General features: G+C 46.4%; 1 protein-coding gene across 1 annotated transcript in view; it reads right to left on the reverse strand.

Annotated features, from left to right (window-relative positions):
• The window catches only part of NOL10 (nucleolar protein 10), a 91,624-nt gene that overhangs the window by 23,507 nt on the left and 49,750 nt on the right, over positions 1 to 18,367 (reverse strand). Inside the window, exons 14-19 of the mRNA XM_088444599.1 lie at positions 11,486 to 11,612; positions 10,715 to 10,794; positions 10,496 to 10,594; positions 9,705 to 9,791; positions 9,044 to 9,214; positions 8,087 to 8,334 (exon numbers count right to left, since the gene is read on the reverse strand). Of these exons, the coding sequence (XP_088300725.1) occupies positions 8,087 to 8,334; positions 9,044 to 9,214; positions 9,705 to 9,791; positions 10,496 to 10,594; positions 10,715 to 10,794; positions 11,486 to 11,612 (812 nt within the window). The remainder of the gene's footprint in view (positions 1 to 8,086; positions 8,335 to 9,043; positions 9,215 to 9,704; positions 9,792 to 10,495; positions 10,595 to 10,714; positions 10,795 to 11,485; positions 11,613 to 18,367) is intronic.

Genomic DNA, 18,367 nt, shown 5'->3' on the forward strand with positions numbered 1-18,367 from the left:
AGGTTTATATTCCTGCTTGGAAGAAGGGCGCCGAGCACTCCAGGCTTGCTTCTTGGGTTTAGAGGCAGTCTTACTCGCAAACTGTCTCGGGAAGGACTGACCTTTTGCCTTACCCTGAACCAGAAAGGAACGAAAAGCCGAACTCCGAACTTTAGCAGGCAGTGCCGCCGAAGGGAGGAAAGCCGACTTGGATTTAGCCAGGGTATCCACTATTTTGTCCAAGTCTGGACCAAATAGTAATTCCCCATTGAAAGGTAAGGCCTCCAGGCCTCTCTTTGAATCAGAGTCCGCTCTCCAGGACCGCAACCATAAGGATCGGCGGGCAGACACCGCTGCAGCCGATACCCGCGAAGTCAGCAAACTAGCATCTAAAGAGGCTTCCCCAATGTAAGAAGCAGCGTCCTTCATCTGACCCAACAACGCCCTCTGGACATCCGGAGCGTCATCCGGGAAGGTATCTTCCAATGCATTGGCCCACCCCTCAATGGCCTTGGCCACCCAGGAGATGGCCATGGACGGTCGGGCCACCGCCCCGGAGAGGGAGTAAATAGACTTTAAGCAAGTCTCAACTTTCCTGTCCGTGGGATCCTTCAGCGAGGATATAGACGGTAATGGCAAAGTAGAGCTCCTTATTAAACGGGTGACATGGGAATCCACCGCCGGTGGAGTTTCCCATTTTTTACAATGTGCCTCAGGGAAGGGATAATTAGAAGCCAACCACTTCTGAGGAAGGAATCTCTTACTGGGCGCCTGCCAAGCTACCGCCATATGATCCGTCAACTGATCCGACAGGGGAAACACCGCAGAAGCCACCTTAGTTTTTTTGAAACTAGGATACTTCGACTTAGGAGCTGGTGCCTCATCCTCTATAAGAAGAATGGCTCGCACCGCCCTAACCAGTGCTCGCACATTAATGGACGACTTTTTATCCATTTCCTGGACCGAGGCGTCCGAGTCAGTGTCATCAGGGACCTCCCCATCATCTGAGGAACCCTCTGAGTCCGATACCTGAGCCGCCCGCGCCATGAGTGGGCGTTTTGAAACCCTAGAAGGCATGTCAGTCTGCAACATTGACTGAAAAGCCGAGGATGCGGCCGCCAAATTTTGCACGGAGTTGGAGAACACATCCACCCAGGGTGGAGGAGTCGCCATAGGGGCCTGAAAAGGTACCGCAGGCTTCTGCGGGGGAGAGGAAGCCTGTATATACATAGGCAACCCCGCATAGGGACCCACAGACTGAGACCCAGGAGGACTCCGCAATAACTGCGGGGATGGTCGGCTGGGGTAACGCCCTAGTAGGGAGAGCAGTCGGGACCGACAGACTGTCCACAATAGACACCAGCACTTGAGAAAACATCGCCCACTGTGGTTCCTGCGTCACAGAAGGTCTGGATGGGCCAGGAGCCACCTGGCACCGACTACACAGGCCATCCTGTGACAAATCCTCCCTATTCACTCCTGCAGAACAGCGTCCGCAGGAGGCCAACACCGGAGCCACTGAGTGCTCAACCTCCTCGTCTGACATGACAGAATATATTATATATCTGGCAACAGGGCAGAAGTAAACGCACTCACCGGTGTGTTGAACAACAGCCCACAATATGGTACTGTGTCGCACACAACTGTATGTGACGAACCTCACAAATACGTGATCTATATAAGTGAGGTCAGTAGAAACACCCTTCCCCCACACACCTGTAGGGCTCGTAGGAGAAGTAAAGGGACAGGTATAAGCTGACAGTAAGCGGAAAATAAGCACAGACAGGCAGCACTAGCAAAAGTCACATACCATGCATAGAAGTTATACTCACTGCACCTTTCCACTACAATCAACCTCCCAGATTCAGTGTCTGGGAGGGCTATAGTGCTGTGTACGCTGTCCTTAAATCAGGGGAGAGGTACACAGGGGGACCGGTCCGCTTGCTCCCTGAGATCTGCGTTGCCACTGTGAGAAAATGGCCCCCAGAGACCTCAGAGGAGGAGTGGCCGTGAAACTGCAGCTCAGCGACGCCAGACTGCGTGCTGAAAGGTGCGCTGAGCTAAGGGGAGGAGCCGCTGAACAGGGAAGGCTTCCTCCCCTGGCTGGCCATGACCCCAGGGATGCTGGCTTCCCGCTTGCCTGTAATCCCTGGTGGTCTAGTGGTCCCACGGGTTATGGGGGGGGCCCGCCGCCACTGCCAGCAGCCTCCGGTCTGTCCCCAAGACCGGAGGCTAAAGGACTGCATTTTAAGGCATTCTGCGCGCCGCCGCTAGCCAGCGACGCGCGGCTTACCTGAATCCCCGGCGACTCCGGCAGCAGTCCTGGGAGGTAGACAGAGTCCGGCTAGTACGGACTCTGTCCTCCCGCCGCGATCCCCAGATCATTACTGGCGTCGCGGCGCCAGTCGGGGATCAGAGCGGCAGCGTGGCCGTCTGTATAGACAGCCCTTCACTGCCGTCTGTAGTAAAAAGAGATTAAAATAAATAAAATCTAATTTAAAATAAATAGCTTCTGGGGGCTGCTCCTGCAGCCCCCCTGCGCGGTGACCGACTCCGGCACGGGCACCAACTTACACTGAGGTGCCTGTGGCTCGGGGGCGGGGTATAGGGGAGGACCCAAGTGCATCCTGGGAGCTAAAAGCTTGACTGTGTGGTGCCCATGGATCCTGATCCAGCTATTACCCCAAGGTCAACCCTGTGGACCCCCTATGGACCCTGAAGTAGAAATACCAGTTTTTCTGCATTTCCCAGGTTCAAGGCTCTTAAGCTGGGTACATACTAAACTACGTGTGTACCCAGCGATGCGACCCATGACCCCCTGCCGACGGGCTGGCATACAGGGCGGACTTACACACTGGGCGATTCCTGTGCCTGCCCGACTGCCCAATATGCCGGCCACCGCAGCATAGTGCTGCATGGGATCGCCACCCACAACACCTGATTTACCTGCATGTACAAAAGATCAGGCGATGCGGCCAACGACCCCACGGGTCGCGCGCAACTACACGATGTTGTGCGTACACACTGTACGATTTTAACGATTTTTTGTTCCGATGCGCCCACTTTACAGCTGGAGATTACATTGCCGGCCTTCCAGGTTGTGCCCTTGGCATCGGTTGCCACAGAAGTTCTGTACATATATTTATACACCATGATCATCTTTCCTCTTAATCTCCTCATGTGTATAACCCACAGCCCTAATTTATTGTTTTTGACTTGTCCAGTTCAAGGACATAACGTTTTGTTTACGGACAGGTTTAAGGACACAGAAATCTAAGCTTGTATTTACTGCATGCATTTCTAGTTCACTTGCTGAAAGAGTACATGACAAACTAGACAACAGACCCTTAATAGCAATATAAAATTCAGGGCGTTGACATCATTCTCGCTGGTAAGGTCGTACAATTCTAAGAAAACAAAGCTAATAAGGAAAACAGATTCATTTAGGATTAAACATAATTAAATGTTTCATGACTAAACCGTCCCTCTTGCCCAGTGCCAATTGTAAGATGTGCACTAACCTCAATACATAGGCCATCCTCCTGTATGCTGTAACCTGACTGCACCCCTCCAGAGGCCAGGAGAACTCATTTGTATTCATACATTTATAACATATAGGGTGGAAATCAATAGCCCAGATCATTTTTCGGGGTCAAACAACTGAACTTTTGACCGTTTTTTAGCTTTGGACGTTTTTCGGATGAGTAGACATAGAATCCGTGATAACACAGACCTGTGTGTTTACACGCTGGCGGCTTCCCGAAAACAGGCTAAGTATCGTGGATTTATTTCAGATCAGTGTTGCGAGCATCCGCGCTTCAGGGCTAATAGAGTAGCCCCAGGGGATCAATTAGCGCACCGTAATTTACCACGGCTAATTGAATCCCCCCCCCGACGGACTTTAAATATTGTGCATAATATAAACATTATTTCTTGTATTTAGGGTTTGTCCCCTGGTAGCGGGGAAGTGCACCTGGCAGCAGTTAGACCCTGCTAATCTTCTGCACAGCACATAGGTAATAGTGCAGCCATGGAGATCATCTATCTGGTAGGGTCCTTGGTGCAGTGCATGGGACCACAGCTGTAGTATATGAGCGAGGACGGTGGTTGGCATGAAGATCAAAAATCTTAGGACCTGTGGACGTTTAAGCATGGAGTTCACATACTCTTCAGCGCAGCCGCCAGCCTATATCATCGTCATCTGGCACTCTCATATTCAGCATGTTGCTATCTAGTATCAATCTTAAGCTGGCCAATCACATGCAATTGGTATCATTTGGGCAATTGCCAGCTGGCTCAAATCTTTGGACATTTTAGCCCCACAATCTGCACAGATCTGGGCGTTCAGGACAAAGAACGCAAAGTGCCCCTTTACCTAATGTCATGGCCAGCCAAAGACCCCCACACAGTAATCGGCCAGCTAGATTTTCCATTCCCCCCCCCCCAACAAATCCAACCGCTCCACATTGTTTTTCAATATGTGATGATCGTTTTGGATGTTCTCTTGCGGAAACAATTACAGATGTGCCCTCATACATTCTTGCTGCAGCCACGCCATACAGACAACTTGGCACGCCAGGTCTCATGCCACTCTTCTAGCGCCAGGTGGCTTGTTCGTGCTATTCACATCGCTTTGCAAACAAGACTCATTGGAACGTAAAAAGTTGCACAATGCTCGCGCGTTCTGTTTAACGCGACTTGCAGAGCACGGAGGTAATATGTATGTGGACACATCTGTACATATATAAAGAGAAGGTGGACAGACATGGTGAACTTACAGAATGAGGGTCCAACAGTGTTGCAGTCCACCTGCCTACCAATCATTGGGATGACCACTAGTTATTGTCAGCAACATAGACAAGCTGCTAGTGGGAAGGTTAACATGAATACATTGGGTGGTACAGTTTGTATATTCTCCCAATGTCTGTGTGGCTTTCCTCCATGTGCTGAAGAAATGTACTAAATATGTTTTGTAACGCGCTGCATAATATACTGGTGCTATATAAAAAGGTTTTAACATAAACCTAAAGAGGAGGTGCAAGAAATAAAGTCAGATGTATAACATAATGCTACACTGCGCTTTTGTTTTTTTAATCAAAGAAAACTTTGCAGCTCCGTTTTTATCATCTTGTTTGTGTTGAGAGGTCCAGTTTTGTCTTCATTTTCCATTGGAATGTTTTCTCCCAGCAATGTACTGAGGCTTGTGCACCGACATGCACTGTACTGAGGCTCCTGCACCGATACGCACTGTACCGGGGCTCCTGCACCGACACGCACTGTGTACTGGGGCACCTGCACCGACACGCACTGTGTACTGGGGCACCTGCACCGACACGCACTGTACCGGGGCTCCTGCACCGACACGCACTGTGTACTGTGGCACCTGCACCGACACGCACTGTGTACTGAGGCTCCTGCACTGACATGCACTGTGTACTGAGGCTCCTGCACTGACACGCACTGTGTACTGAGGCTCCTGCACTGACACGCACTGTGTACTGAGGCTCCTGCACTGACACGCACTGTGTACTGAGGCTCCTGCACTGACACGCACTGTGTACTGAGGCTCCTGCACTGACACGCACTGTGTACTGAGGCTCCTGCACTGACATGCACTGTGTACTGAGGCTCCTGCACTGACATGCACTCTGTACTGAGGCTCCTGCACCGACATGCACTGTGTACTGAGGCTCCTGCACGGACACTGAGGCTCCTGCACTGACATGCACTCTGTACTGAGGCTCCTGCACCGACATGCACTGTGTACTGAGGGTCCTGCACTGACATGCACTCCGTACTGTGGCTCCTGCACTGACATGCACTCCGTACTGAGGCTCCTGCACCGACATGCACTGTGTACTAAGGCTCCTGCACCGACATGCACTGTGTACTGAGGCTCCTGCACTGACATGCACTGTGTACTGAGGCTCCTGCACTGACATGCACTGTGTACTGAGGCTCCTGCACTGACATGCACTGTGTACTGAGGCTCCTGCACTGACACTGAGGCTCCTGCACTGACATGCACTCTGTACTGAGGCTCCTGCACTGACATGCACTGTACTGAGGCTCCTGCACTGACATGCACTCTGTACTGAGGCTCCTGCACTGACCTGCTTTCTCATCACTTGTCTATACTGTTCCCACATATCAACTGTCTAAGTCACTTCTTGGGGGATTAATGACCAGTTAACAGAACTGCTGGCTGACCCGGACTTAGTAGCAACCGACAGCACATTATGGATTATCTAGCATTTGTGGCTGCTTCACTATCATTTGACGGAGAACAGGAGGGGGTCGACACAGGAGTCCGGGAGGGGGCCAGAACTGTCCTCTGGACAATGAACCCCATAGGCTTTGGAACATTAATGGACAGATAGAAACTTTCTCCCTCCATGGTCTGCCTAATAATCTTATCAAGTTCTGGCCCGAATAAGATATTCTCTGAAAAAGGTAGGGACTTGAGTGTCCTCGTAGACTCAGCGTCTATTTCCCGGGTCTTAAGCCAGAGAATCTAAATTGCAGAGACCACGGAAGCTGAAATCCTAGCTCCCAATAAGTTTAGCACCCAAAGCTGCTTCTACCAGATATTTGGACACGTCCCAAATGTATTTCACTAAAGTCAGCAGTTTAGTCCTGGTTCTGTCTGATTGCAAACCCTCCAACAGCTGCTCAAGCCACTTTTCCACTGCCTTGTTATAACCCATGCGGAGGCTAAAATGGGTCTGAGAGAAGCCCCTGCAGGCACATATATAGAACAGCTGCAGCATTTGGAATAGTAGTTGTCAGACAACCATGCAATGGGGGCATCCATCTTAAGTGGATACCGGTTAAAGGGTCTGCAATCTGCATGATTCTTGAAACTTGTGTTCTGGTTACATCCGGGCTTAAAATAGTAAGTCCTCCAGCGTAATGCCAGGCACTGCTGACTCCTTGCTGTCTTGAATGTTAAGCACTTGCAGCACATTCATCAGCACTAAATCATCCACACCTTGCTGTCTAGTGGAATCATCTATACCCAAATAATCAGCCACCTCCCTTCTCCTGAGGGAAGCACTGGTCACAGTCTACTGGGCACTCACAAAAAATAAAAACAAGTTCCTTACAGGGAGGAGACTATGGAAGGGGGATGGATTTGTAGACTTTGAAAGTATTTCTTAAAAAGGGTATGCAGTCGGGATGCCGACGGTCTAAATGCTGACCGCCAACGAAGGTAAGCCGGACGCCGGGGGGGAGGGTTAGGTTTCAGGCTTCCAATAGGTCCAAGGGGACCCAACTATAATAGATTAAAGCCTCAGGAAGCACAGGAGCACACCGGTCCAAAAAACATACTGCTAGAATAACTGGCTTCTGACAAAACGGACCATAGTGTGCTCATGTGGTAGAAATTCTAGATGATAAACTCTTCTGGGGAAGGGGACGGTGTGAGCCGTGAAACATTCTCTGTAAAGTGCTGTGTAATAGGACAATTTTTAAGTTTCTGATTGCACCAGACACCATATATGCCCTTATATGGTAATTCTACAAAGCAACATTATCATCTCTATATATTTATTTATACCAACCGGTTATTGATACTAACATCAGGGCATTTAGTGTAATAGGAGCGCACGCAATTTTTATAACACATTTCATTTACATCACACACATTATCCCCGTTTTTTAATATTTCGCATTTTTGTCTTTAGATATTAATTATATTAATAAAAGTTATATTTTATGTATCATTTTTGCTTAGTGCACTGCAATGGACATTTCTTCTTTTCTCTGTCTACTTGCTGTGCAATAGGTCTGACGTTATATAAAGAACAACAAATCACTGAAATAGCACTTGCTAGGAAATATCTTATGCAGTCGTTTAGAGTCTTGTACTGTCACACATTACTTAAAAAAAAATTAAAAAATGTTGATATATTGACCCAAGAAAATACAACTTATGCCATGGGGAACTTCTAAACCGCACTGACTAGTAGAGCAGTATTGTTTATCCTATACACACACCAAGTGTTCTAGCTGGACCTCCAGATGGACTGAATGCCAGTACGTGTTGTAGAAGACAACAAGCTAGCTGTGTTTATACAGACACTTGTCAAGACCTCACACCTACCTCATCAACTTTTGCTTCGTGGCTGCATCCTGGAAGCTGCGGAACTCCTCCCCAGCTTTTATCTCATAGAACTGCGGCTGGAGAGCTGTTTGCTGGTCCTCCTTCTCCCTTTCCTGCCACCTGGTCCTTTCCTCTTGGCGTAAGAGCTTGCGCTGCTTCCTGACCTCTTCGACCCATTCCTTTTCATCATCGGACGTTTCGGAGCTCTCTGCATCACTCGGTCTTCCTTCCGGCTCTTCCTCTTCCTCCTGGGGACAGAATTAGTAACAAATGACAACCAAGCAAGTAGCCCCAGACATTACAGTCTAATTATAACAATCTTCAGTTAAAAACAGGACAGATACATTTAATACCTATTCCCCGGGGACAACTGGGGGTGATGACACCTGTGTAACGCAGACTTTTGCAGCTGGGTCTGGAGGGTAGTTTGTACACATCGTTACATACAATTATAAATGGCATTGGTTGTACAATGCTCATAAAATAGACATTTTTGAAACTTTTACAAACTGTACATTGAAAATGTAACTTCATACAAAACAAAAACATGTTCTTGGGGTGAAACTGAAGCCCCTACACATCTTGGACGATCCTTCAACACAGTCGTCAGGGTCCTGGATCCCTCTAATGGTCCCATGTGGCAACTCTTGTCTCCTCTTATCATGCAATCGGTTTCAAGCAGGAATTGATGCCTTGTCCCCCCTTTGAACGTCACATCTGAATGAATGTTAGGCTTACAAGGTGAAGACACGGCATCTGCTCAGCCTTTTTTAAAGGGGCAGCGTGACGTAGGACCATTAGAGCCGCCCTACACCCCGATCTATTGGTTAAACATTGCATCCAAGGCAACTAACCCTTTGGTTTTCTATATGAACCGATGTAATACATGTGAAGCTAGCATGATACTTTTGCCAAGTGTGACTGAAGCGATAGAGGATCATGTACGCGGCTCTGTACCTCTTTGGCCTGCAGAATCTCCATGTCCTTCAGCTTCTTCCTTCTCTTCTGGGTGATTTTAGACACCAGTGGGTTCAGCAGCCTGAACTCCTCACTCTGCTCATCCACTTGGTAGTCAGGATTCTCAAACATGACTTTGAAACGGTCGTCGCTGAGAATGTTCGGCATTTTCTGGAGAAGGTGGGGAAATATAAATGCAGATTTTAGCAGCCAGTGGTCCAATAAAAAGGGAAACATTTGTCACAGGAAAAACTGAAATCCTTGGCTGTCTGGACCGCAGACATGTGATGTTTACTAACTACAAATTTAGATTGAAAGAATGTTTTGACACGGTGTATTGGGCACTTTAAATAGGACTCATTGGAGTACTATTAAAAACCCAATGGTGAGTGCGCAGTGACGGAACAGTAATAAGCTTTGCTAAGTCTATAGAGCCTTAGACACTGGTTGTGCGGGCAGAAGGCAAATCTCTACTTGGATGGAAAGAGTGGGGAGGGGAATTTCTTCTTATTACTAACAAGGAAACTAGAAAACATTTCGATCTGATCTCAAACTACTTAATGCTGCAGTAATTCTTTCTACTACATCACTGTCATGAGTTGCCTGACTCGCAGATGAGCCACATGTGACTATTGTAGCATATATTCCAGGTGAGACTCACCTTCTGCTTTCTCTTTTGCAGCGGCCGCTCCTCCTCCTCCTCCTCTAGCAGTTTGAAAGCAAGCTCTTTGTTCACCTTCGGCAGTTTCTAAAATAGAAAGGAAAGAGGGAGAAGTATTATTTTTGGCAGCGTTCTATCAGTAAAGAGAATCCGTCATGAGGGCCCAGTTCTCACGGAATATCTCAGACCGAAGTCAATCATTGAAACAGAATATTGTACTCAAAAGATACTCTCTGCTAGCCCTCACCACAGTGATAAACCCCCATTGTCTTAGCACACCTGTAAGAAAAGTCACTACCACATGGAGCAGACACTGAGTTCTTCACAAATGTGCCAATGACTGATGTAAAGCAAAGTGCTCACTTTCCTCTTTTCCCAAACTACTTTGAGTACTAGGCTGCTCATACTGCATGTGGTTACCTAATGTTGACACAATGCTGTACATAGAATTTTTCCAGCCACATTTTCTCAGCCCAACCGATTTCGTAGAAGCTACTTGGGGAGCTGGAGAAAAGTGGATTTTGTTCAAATCTCACAACCGCAGCCACTGGGATTGGAACCAGCAAGGCCCCCGGAGATTCCACAGACGTGGCCTTAACCACTGAGCTCTTTGGCTTCTTGGGAGTAATGTTAGGGCTAAAGCTTAAAGCCTGGTCAATTGGATGTTTTAAACCACTACTCGGAGCAAAGGCTTTATATAGTATAGTCCATAAAATCATGGCTGGAAACCAATTGCCTGGAATGTAGCTGCATTTTGCAGACAGACGTGTTACATAGACCTGTAGAGTTACCTTAATCTGAACACGCTGAGCCCGTGTCTCTTCAATCTTTTGTCTGATCTTCTCCCGTTTGTATTCTTCATAAGCAAATGGGTTGACCATTGCTTTCACCTGAGAGGGCAAAATATGTAGAAGTAATGTTTATGTATCTCCCCAATGCAATTCCTCCTGCCAACTTCATCTCTACAAGTCGCCCCTGCGTATACGGAGTCTGCAAAACATTTCCATTACCTTGTGGTACAACCGTATATCAATAAAATAGCCGTGCATGTAAGCCCGGAGCATGGGTGATCCAACGAGATGGGACAGACCTGTTTAGTGAGGAATAAAAGCACATGATGTTAGGATGGACATTGTGATGAATTACAATGCAGAATGCCCGAATAGCAAAACTGTGGTAGGGCATGCTGGGATGTGTAGGTCCACAGCAGCTGGAGGGCCGCACGTTGAACACCCCTGATCTACATCATAACGCTTTAAACGGGCACATTCTCTAATCAATAAATAGGTAATTTCACTGTCTGTTTATGGCTGGATTGTTTTGTTTTTTTAATTCGTTAATCAATTGACAGTTTGGGTCTGCAGACATTTTTATTAGTGCCTGATTTGGTCCTATATTTTATCGGATTGTAGATCTTCATCTTTTAACCGGGTTTTATATTAAATCATTTTATTTAATTTTCTTCCATACAGCAAACTTTTACTTACATTTCTAAAGTGTTTGAGAAACATTCATCTGGAAATGTGCGGTACTATGTTTTCTGAACAGAATGGGACAACGGATATGTTTAGGAAGATGGGCCTACTTTGGCACTGAAGCCTGGAACTCTTTTTAGTTCCCTTGAAATTCCAGCTCTGTACTGAGGAAATATAAACTTACTCTTCTAAAAAGCTACGTAGGAGGGAAACTACTAGATGATATAAACACTGATGGAAGCACCGTGTATAAGCGGGCTGGCCGTTCTCAATGTGGCATTACATCACAGAGTAGAGAATACTCACCCAGGTCATCCAGATCTTTCTTCGTGACAAATTTGTAGTCATCGTACACCGTGCTCTCTGGGTTTTCCTCCAGCTCCTCAGTCAGATTGTCCAAGAAGGAACACCACCTGGGGGCTGAGCCCAGTGCCTGAAACCACAGGGCAGCCATGTTTGTGCATCAAGACACAGGATATACATACAGTTATGTGCACAAAGTAGTCTATCCCTAGCACAGCGTCATACTGCAGTGAATGAGAATACATACCAAACAGGTACACAACACTACTATACATACATACATACATACATACATACATACACACACACACACACACACATATATATATACATACATACATACATACACACACATATATATATATATATATATATATATATATATATGCAAAGCAGCGTCACTCTCCGGACTTCGCAAAGACAACAACAGTCTCGTCAGTGCGTCAACGTTTCAAGTTTAATCACAACTCGGCATCAGGACATACAACATGTGGTATGCTATTAGTTGTGATACACTTTGGAATACGTAGTTACAGCCAATATTGTTACTTGGACCACTGTATGCTTTTAATATTGCTGTATTTAACCTTCTATCCTTCTATGTAGTTTGTCTACTGCACGTTGTTATGGTTTACACTTGGTGTCACATGTACTGACCCTGTGGTTGCCTAGGTGACGCTCACACTCCCGCTGACATCATTGGCAGTTGCCGAGCGTCGTGAGTGAGCAGGAAGCGGAGCTGTTTGGCGGCACACGCGTGGAGGGAGGGATATAAAGGTAAGATTTTAGTGTTTAACTTTGTATGTCCTGATGGCGAGTTGTGATTAAACTCGAAACATTGACGCACTGACGAGACTGTGTGGTTTTCTTTGCCAAGTCCGGAGACTGACACTGCTTTGCTTCATTATCCATCCTCTTAAGTGAGCATCATGGGCAGAATATTTTGAACTGGAGTGCCTGCAACAGCGGAACTATCTATCTATCTATCTATCTATCTATATATATATCTAAATCAGCCTGAGGACAGGACCCTGCGCGGTCCAGAAACGTTGCTGCTGACATGATTAGTGTCTAAATAAATTTTTGGATATACTGCAGTTCCGAGCATGATGTGTCTTTTTTACATACACCTACCAGGACATTATATTTATATAAAATTATATATTAGTGAATCATGCAGTGAATGAACAGTTGAGGGAATATGTGTAAGGGGATGGGGTGTGTGGGAGGGAATGGGATTGAAATACCGGCATCCCGACTGTGAAAGCCCGACAGGAGGAGATCCTGACTCCAGCTGGTAAGTATCCTAACCCTCCCCTCTCCCACCCACCCTTGGTGGTGCCTAACCGTAAAACTCCTGGGGTGGTGCCTAACCCAAAGTCCCCCCGGGGGTGCCTAAACCTAACTACCCCCCATCCAGCACCCTAAACCTAACCCTCTGGGGAGGGGGGGGGGGGCTAAACCTAACCCCCCTTTCCCTAGCCTAATCCTATCCCTCCCAGGGGGGGTGCCTCACCCCCCCCCAGGGGGTGCTTAAACCTAAACCTCCCCACCTGCAGCTAACTCCTAAGACGCCCCAAGATTTACCTTGTTCGGGATGGCGTCTGTGAGGATTCCGGCGTCGGGATTAAGATAGGCGTCAGTATTTTGACGCCTATCTTCAGTCCCATGTCGGGCTTGAACCGCATTTAGACCGGCGGCATCTCGTCCGGCGGTCTAATAATTACATCCCGTGTAGAAGATACAACATAATAACTATTATAGACATCTGCTATCATTATTACTATGTATACTTTTAAATACATTTTTGGTTTAAAGACTGAAGGAAGAGTTAGAATTTTACAACCAGAAAGCAGGAGAAGTGTAGAAATGACCAGTGAATGAACGCACAATACTAGCAAATGAACAGACAAGTCCAGTAAATGAATAATATGGACTTCCATCAATAAAACACAGTCAACAGATCTAATCTAAGATTGTATGCATTCAATTTAAGATTACTGTATTAAACCTGAAAATGTGCATTCACTGGCTGATTCATTATATTTAACATACGGTGAAATGTATTGCTATGGACAAGGACAAGACAAGTGGCACATTAAGTTGAACAGGCGGCTGGAGGAAGTCACTAGGATTTCCTGTCATTGGCTCAGATTTTCTGGTTGCTGTGATTCTCCTTGAACGTGCTTAGACTGGTATAGGATGCACATGTTTCCACGCTGAGCTAGACACAAGGCAGGTGAAGTAATTAACACATTGACCTATTTCCTCCTGAGTCCCCCAGCTCATCAAGCTACAAACAGAGCATTATTAACAGGAACGTGCCAGACATAAGGGTGACAGTGATAATGAGGGCTTATGTCCGCTCCCCATCCAACCACAAGGGCCGTGTGTTTGCCATCATCCTGTTGTGTACAGGTAGCACATGGCATTCTATTTCTGTAACAGCATTTCCAGCCTGTGACATGACAGCTCGCTGGCCCTGTGCACGAGGGTAACATCTCTCCAAAATAAAGCTACTAGTACACAAACAATAACCTCTAAAAAAAGTCAATGAAGATTATGTTAAAAAAAAAAATAAAAAAAAAATGAATCAATCTAGACAAGAACACATTTCAGAAAGATTTTTTTGTTAGGAAATTCACCAATTGCTTCAAATCAGCCCCCCCAAAAAATATCAGACTTTGGATCACTAAGTCCTTGCTAGCGTTAACATGGTGGAGGTCCCACCGGGGCGTATCAGTCACCACGGCCATACTGAGTAGCCATAGCGTTAATCAGAACTATGATAAATCGAATCATCTGCGACCGATGCTGTGTCTTTGTACGCGGATGCTTAGATTTTAAAACTGCAGGTGGGCAACTCAATACAATCCTTGGCGTCTGCGACATTCAGGGCCGTTAGCTAGGGGTGTGCAACCGATGCCGCTGCACAGAGCGCACAGGGCTCTGTGGGTGGCAATGTCGCTGCCCCACAGCCCTTGCTTCTGGCCTAGAACGGCACCCTGCAGCCTTTAACGCTGCGGCAGTGCCACCCGTCGTGTCCTTGGACGCTGCAGACAGGCAACCTGCTGTGTATAGCTGCCCGCTGCACTTCCAGGTGCTGGCGGCCCCGACCCCTATGTGTAATGTCATACGCAAAGAGGGTAGGGCTGGGCACAGGTCGCTGGCACTGCCTCGGCAACATTTGCATATTTTTGCACAGCAGCTGCATACACAGACGACGCAGCGGCAGATTTAGCGAACGACTGAGTCAGGCTCACCGTGCGGTAACATAGCCGCGGTGTTACTAAGAAACCTCAATACTATTTGAAAATAGTGCGGGACTATAAATGTTGCCCCTTAGTAACCATAGTATTGAATATAATAAAATGGAATCAAGGTGACTCTCAGAAAACATGACAATTAATGCTCCGGAAGCCACCGAAAGGTAACACCCTGGGGAATGTATTTCCAATGGCCACAGTACTGATCCATCTATTGTAAAGTAGGCCTAGATATTTAATGTTGCACTGATCTCTATATAGTCAGAAATGCATATTTTTACAGACGGGCTGCACGAGAGTCAGAATGGGCCAAATGACAAATAATTAAAAACACATTGCTCTTCCACTGCACAGGCGCCACCTGAAAAAGCAGATGTCAACAACACACAATGTAGGTAACCATCTTGTGTCTTCAACGAATACTCACATGAACGCAGTCCATAGCTTCAGGTGGAGAACCGTTAAATCACGGAGGCATTTTGTGACCAATACGCATGAGGCGCTGATGCCAGCCTCATCTGGCGGGCAGGGTGCCTAGAATGGCACCCTGCAGCCATAATCTATGCAGCAGTGCAGCCTGGAGCATCCTTAGGACGCTTCAGACGATCACACCGCTGCCCTTACAGCTCCCCGAAGCATCCACAGGAAGCTCTGTGCATTGCTGTAATCACCGGCGATTGTGGCCCCGTACCTGTGTGACATCACATGGAGGGGGCGTGGCCTGCACCCGCCCGTGAATAATTATATATATATCAAAATGGCACTTGGTAGAAAAAAGGTTCCCCAGCACTGACAAACATTCGTTGAACACACAAAATGGCTGCCTCCGCTGTGTAGGGAGAAGGAGCTGCTCCCTCAGAGAGCTTTCTCCAACAGTTTGTGTGAGGGAGGGAGGAAAGTACTAATGCTACATACATGACCTGTCTATCTCTTGAGAAAGTGCAGAAAGTATCCATTTAAAACAAACACTGCTGGTTGATGAAAAACTCCCATTAAAATCAGTCACACAACTAAATTCTGAAACATGACACGGACTAGGAGAAAACATGAGGATATAACGTTGCTAAGGAAATCGCTCAATCCCAGGTAACAAGATCATTTGTAGCATGCCATGGATGTCATAAACCTAGTTTGCTGACGTTAGTTAGCTTAAATATAGGGCGCATGCCGTCATCCTTACATGTCCTTTCATGTCACATCCATAATTATTTCAATAAACATCCCCAGCAATGATTAAAAGTATATCCTGTTATGAATGCCCTACACACCCAGAACACAACCTGCATAACAAACGTCTCATTGCAGGTATTTCCCAAACTTTCACAAGCTTCCGATTATGACCAGAAATAACTGGATTGGTCTCTGCCGCGAACTGTGAGACACTGCAGGAAAATACTGGGGTCAGAGAAAGCAGCATGTGATGTAATTGGCATGTAGGATTAGATACACCTATAAGAAGTCCTCTTCGGTTACTAGACTGCCTCACAGCACTGAGGTCATGAGTTCAACTCCTGACCAAGGCACTATCTGAAATAGGCTCCATGAGAGCAGAAACGCGTTGGTGAGCGTGATGAAGCAGAAGGAGTACCAGGTGATGCCTCTGGAGGATATTGACTATACACACGACCAGGGGCACTTCAGGAACCTAATACCCAGGAGGTGACTGTTTAAACCCAAATAATTGCGAACTTGGGGGTGTGTTGTCCTATACCCCACATAGTCTGCTTATTTGATGGATTGGTGTTTTAATAGATATATTTTAATGTACAAACAAAAAAACCTTTACTTCACTAATAAATAAATAAATATATATATATATGTATATATGAGAGAGAGAGAGAGAGAGAGAGAGAGAGAGAGAGAGAGATATCTATCACTTTATTTTTATTTTATTTTTAAATTTTTTAGGAAAAGTGGATACATGTGTGTTCCATAGGGAAGGAATATTCAGCTTAAAAGAGGTTTTCCAAGTGTGAAGAACCGAGAGGGAAGATCACGGGATTCTGTTGGGACATAACCAACCATACTGTTGTTCAGAATTGGTACTTACCTCAGAGGAGCGCAATTGACTGCAAGTACTGTATTTTGATCTTGAACAGGGTGTTAGTGACCACCCTAGCGACTACTGCAGCACCTTTGGATTGGAGAACAAGTTTTTCTACGAATATTGTACACTATCTGTGTGAAGTTTGTATGTTCTTCCTCTATTTTCTGGGAGCTCTAGTTTCCTCCTATGCAGCAAAATCATACTGGTACTGTAGGTATATAGGCTTCTGGCAAAAAATTAACCCTAGTGTGTATGTGTACGTCAATGTGATAGAGGATAAGGATTGTAAGCTCCACCGCAGCAGGGACGGATGTGAATGACGGAACTATTCTCTGTAAAGCGCTGTCTGATGTGCACACTATATAAATAACTATTAATAAATGCATAGCATTTTACTTAAAGCCCAACAGTTCAGGTATTAAGGATATCCATGGTTGACCACAGCTGGTGTAATCAAGAGCAATGTGGTGCTAATTAAGTCACTTGTGCTCAAACATGGATATCCTTAAAACCTGGACTTTTGGGGCGAAGAATGGATTTTGGGAACCTTTGCATTAGGGGATTACTTCGGTGTGGAGTATAAAAAAAAATAAACTCCCCAGAGCACAGGATTATGCAGCATGTGTGTTATCTGAAGCATAGCTGTAGATGCAAGCGCTCACAAAAATGAGGACCCTCAAAACTGGTCTGCAAGCTGAAAGGTTTTGAACCAAAAGCCCCATTTCTCATGTGCTAAATGGACTGAGGCATCAGTAAGGACAAGCGCTGACAGCATCTGTTCCATCTGCCCGATTGTGTCTGTTTTATGGAATGTGACTCACGGATCAGAGCGCAGCACCTTGTTATGGGAACAGCCAGGCACAAAAGTTGAGAAAACAAATTATGTCTTGTGAGACAGCATTTATAATAAGAGTTTCAGTGGGAGGAAGTATCTATTTGGAGGGGCATCCCTAGTTACATTGGGGCCACAGTGTCTCTCCCATCAAATTCACAAAATTAAGAGTTATGGTAGACTTATCTCTCTATGTCCATAGGGTCCACAGGGATACCATGGGGTGTGTGGTTGGAGTGATCCGGGCACCAAACAGTCAAAGCTTTAGCTCCCAGGATGCACCGGACCTCCTCCACATAAACCCCGACCCCAGCCACAGGTGTGAACAAGCCCAAGGCAGAAGCAGAGAGAGGAATAACAATATACACAAGAAACACTCACAGAAGATGAGAGAATTAGTGACCAAGAAAAAAATACCCAATAAAACCAGGTGAGTCAGGGAGGGCGCCCTGTGGACCCTATGGACTTCGAAAAATAGAGTTAAAGGTAAGTCTACCAAACTCATAATTTCTTGCTGAGTGAATGGATACACTAGAGGTCGTCTAGGTATGGCAGGATTCTGACTCCCTGGCGCCTGAGGTGGGCCGCCATAACTGCCATTATTTTGGTAAAGACGAGAGGGGCCGTTGACAGACCAAAGGGCAGCGCCTGAAACTGGTAATGTTGCTGCAGAACAGCAAACCGTAGGAACCGTTGGTGAGTTAAAGTAATAGGCACATGCAGGTATGCATACTGAAAGT

Source organism: Taudactylus pleione, unplaced genomic scaffold, assembly GCF_031769625.1.
Source record: "Taudactylus pleione unplaced genomic scaffold, aTauple2 ptg000367l, whole genome shotgun sequence".
Lineage (NCBI taxonomy): Eukaryota > Metazoa > Chordata > Amphibia > Anura > Myobatrachidae > Taudactylus > Taudactylus pleione.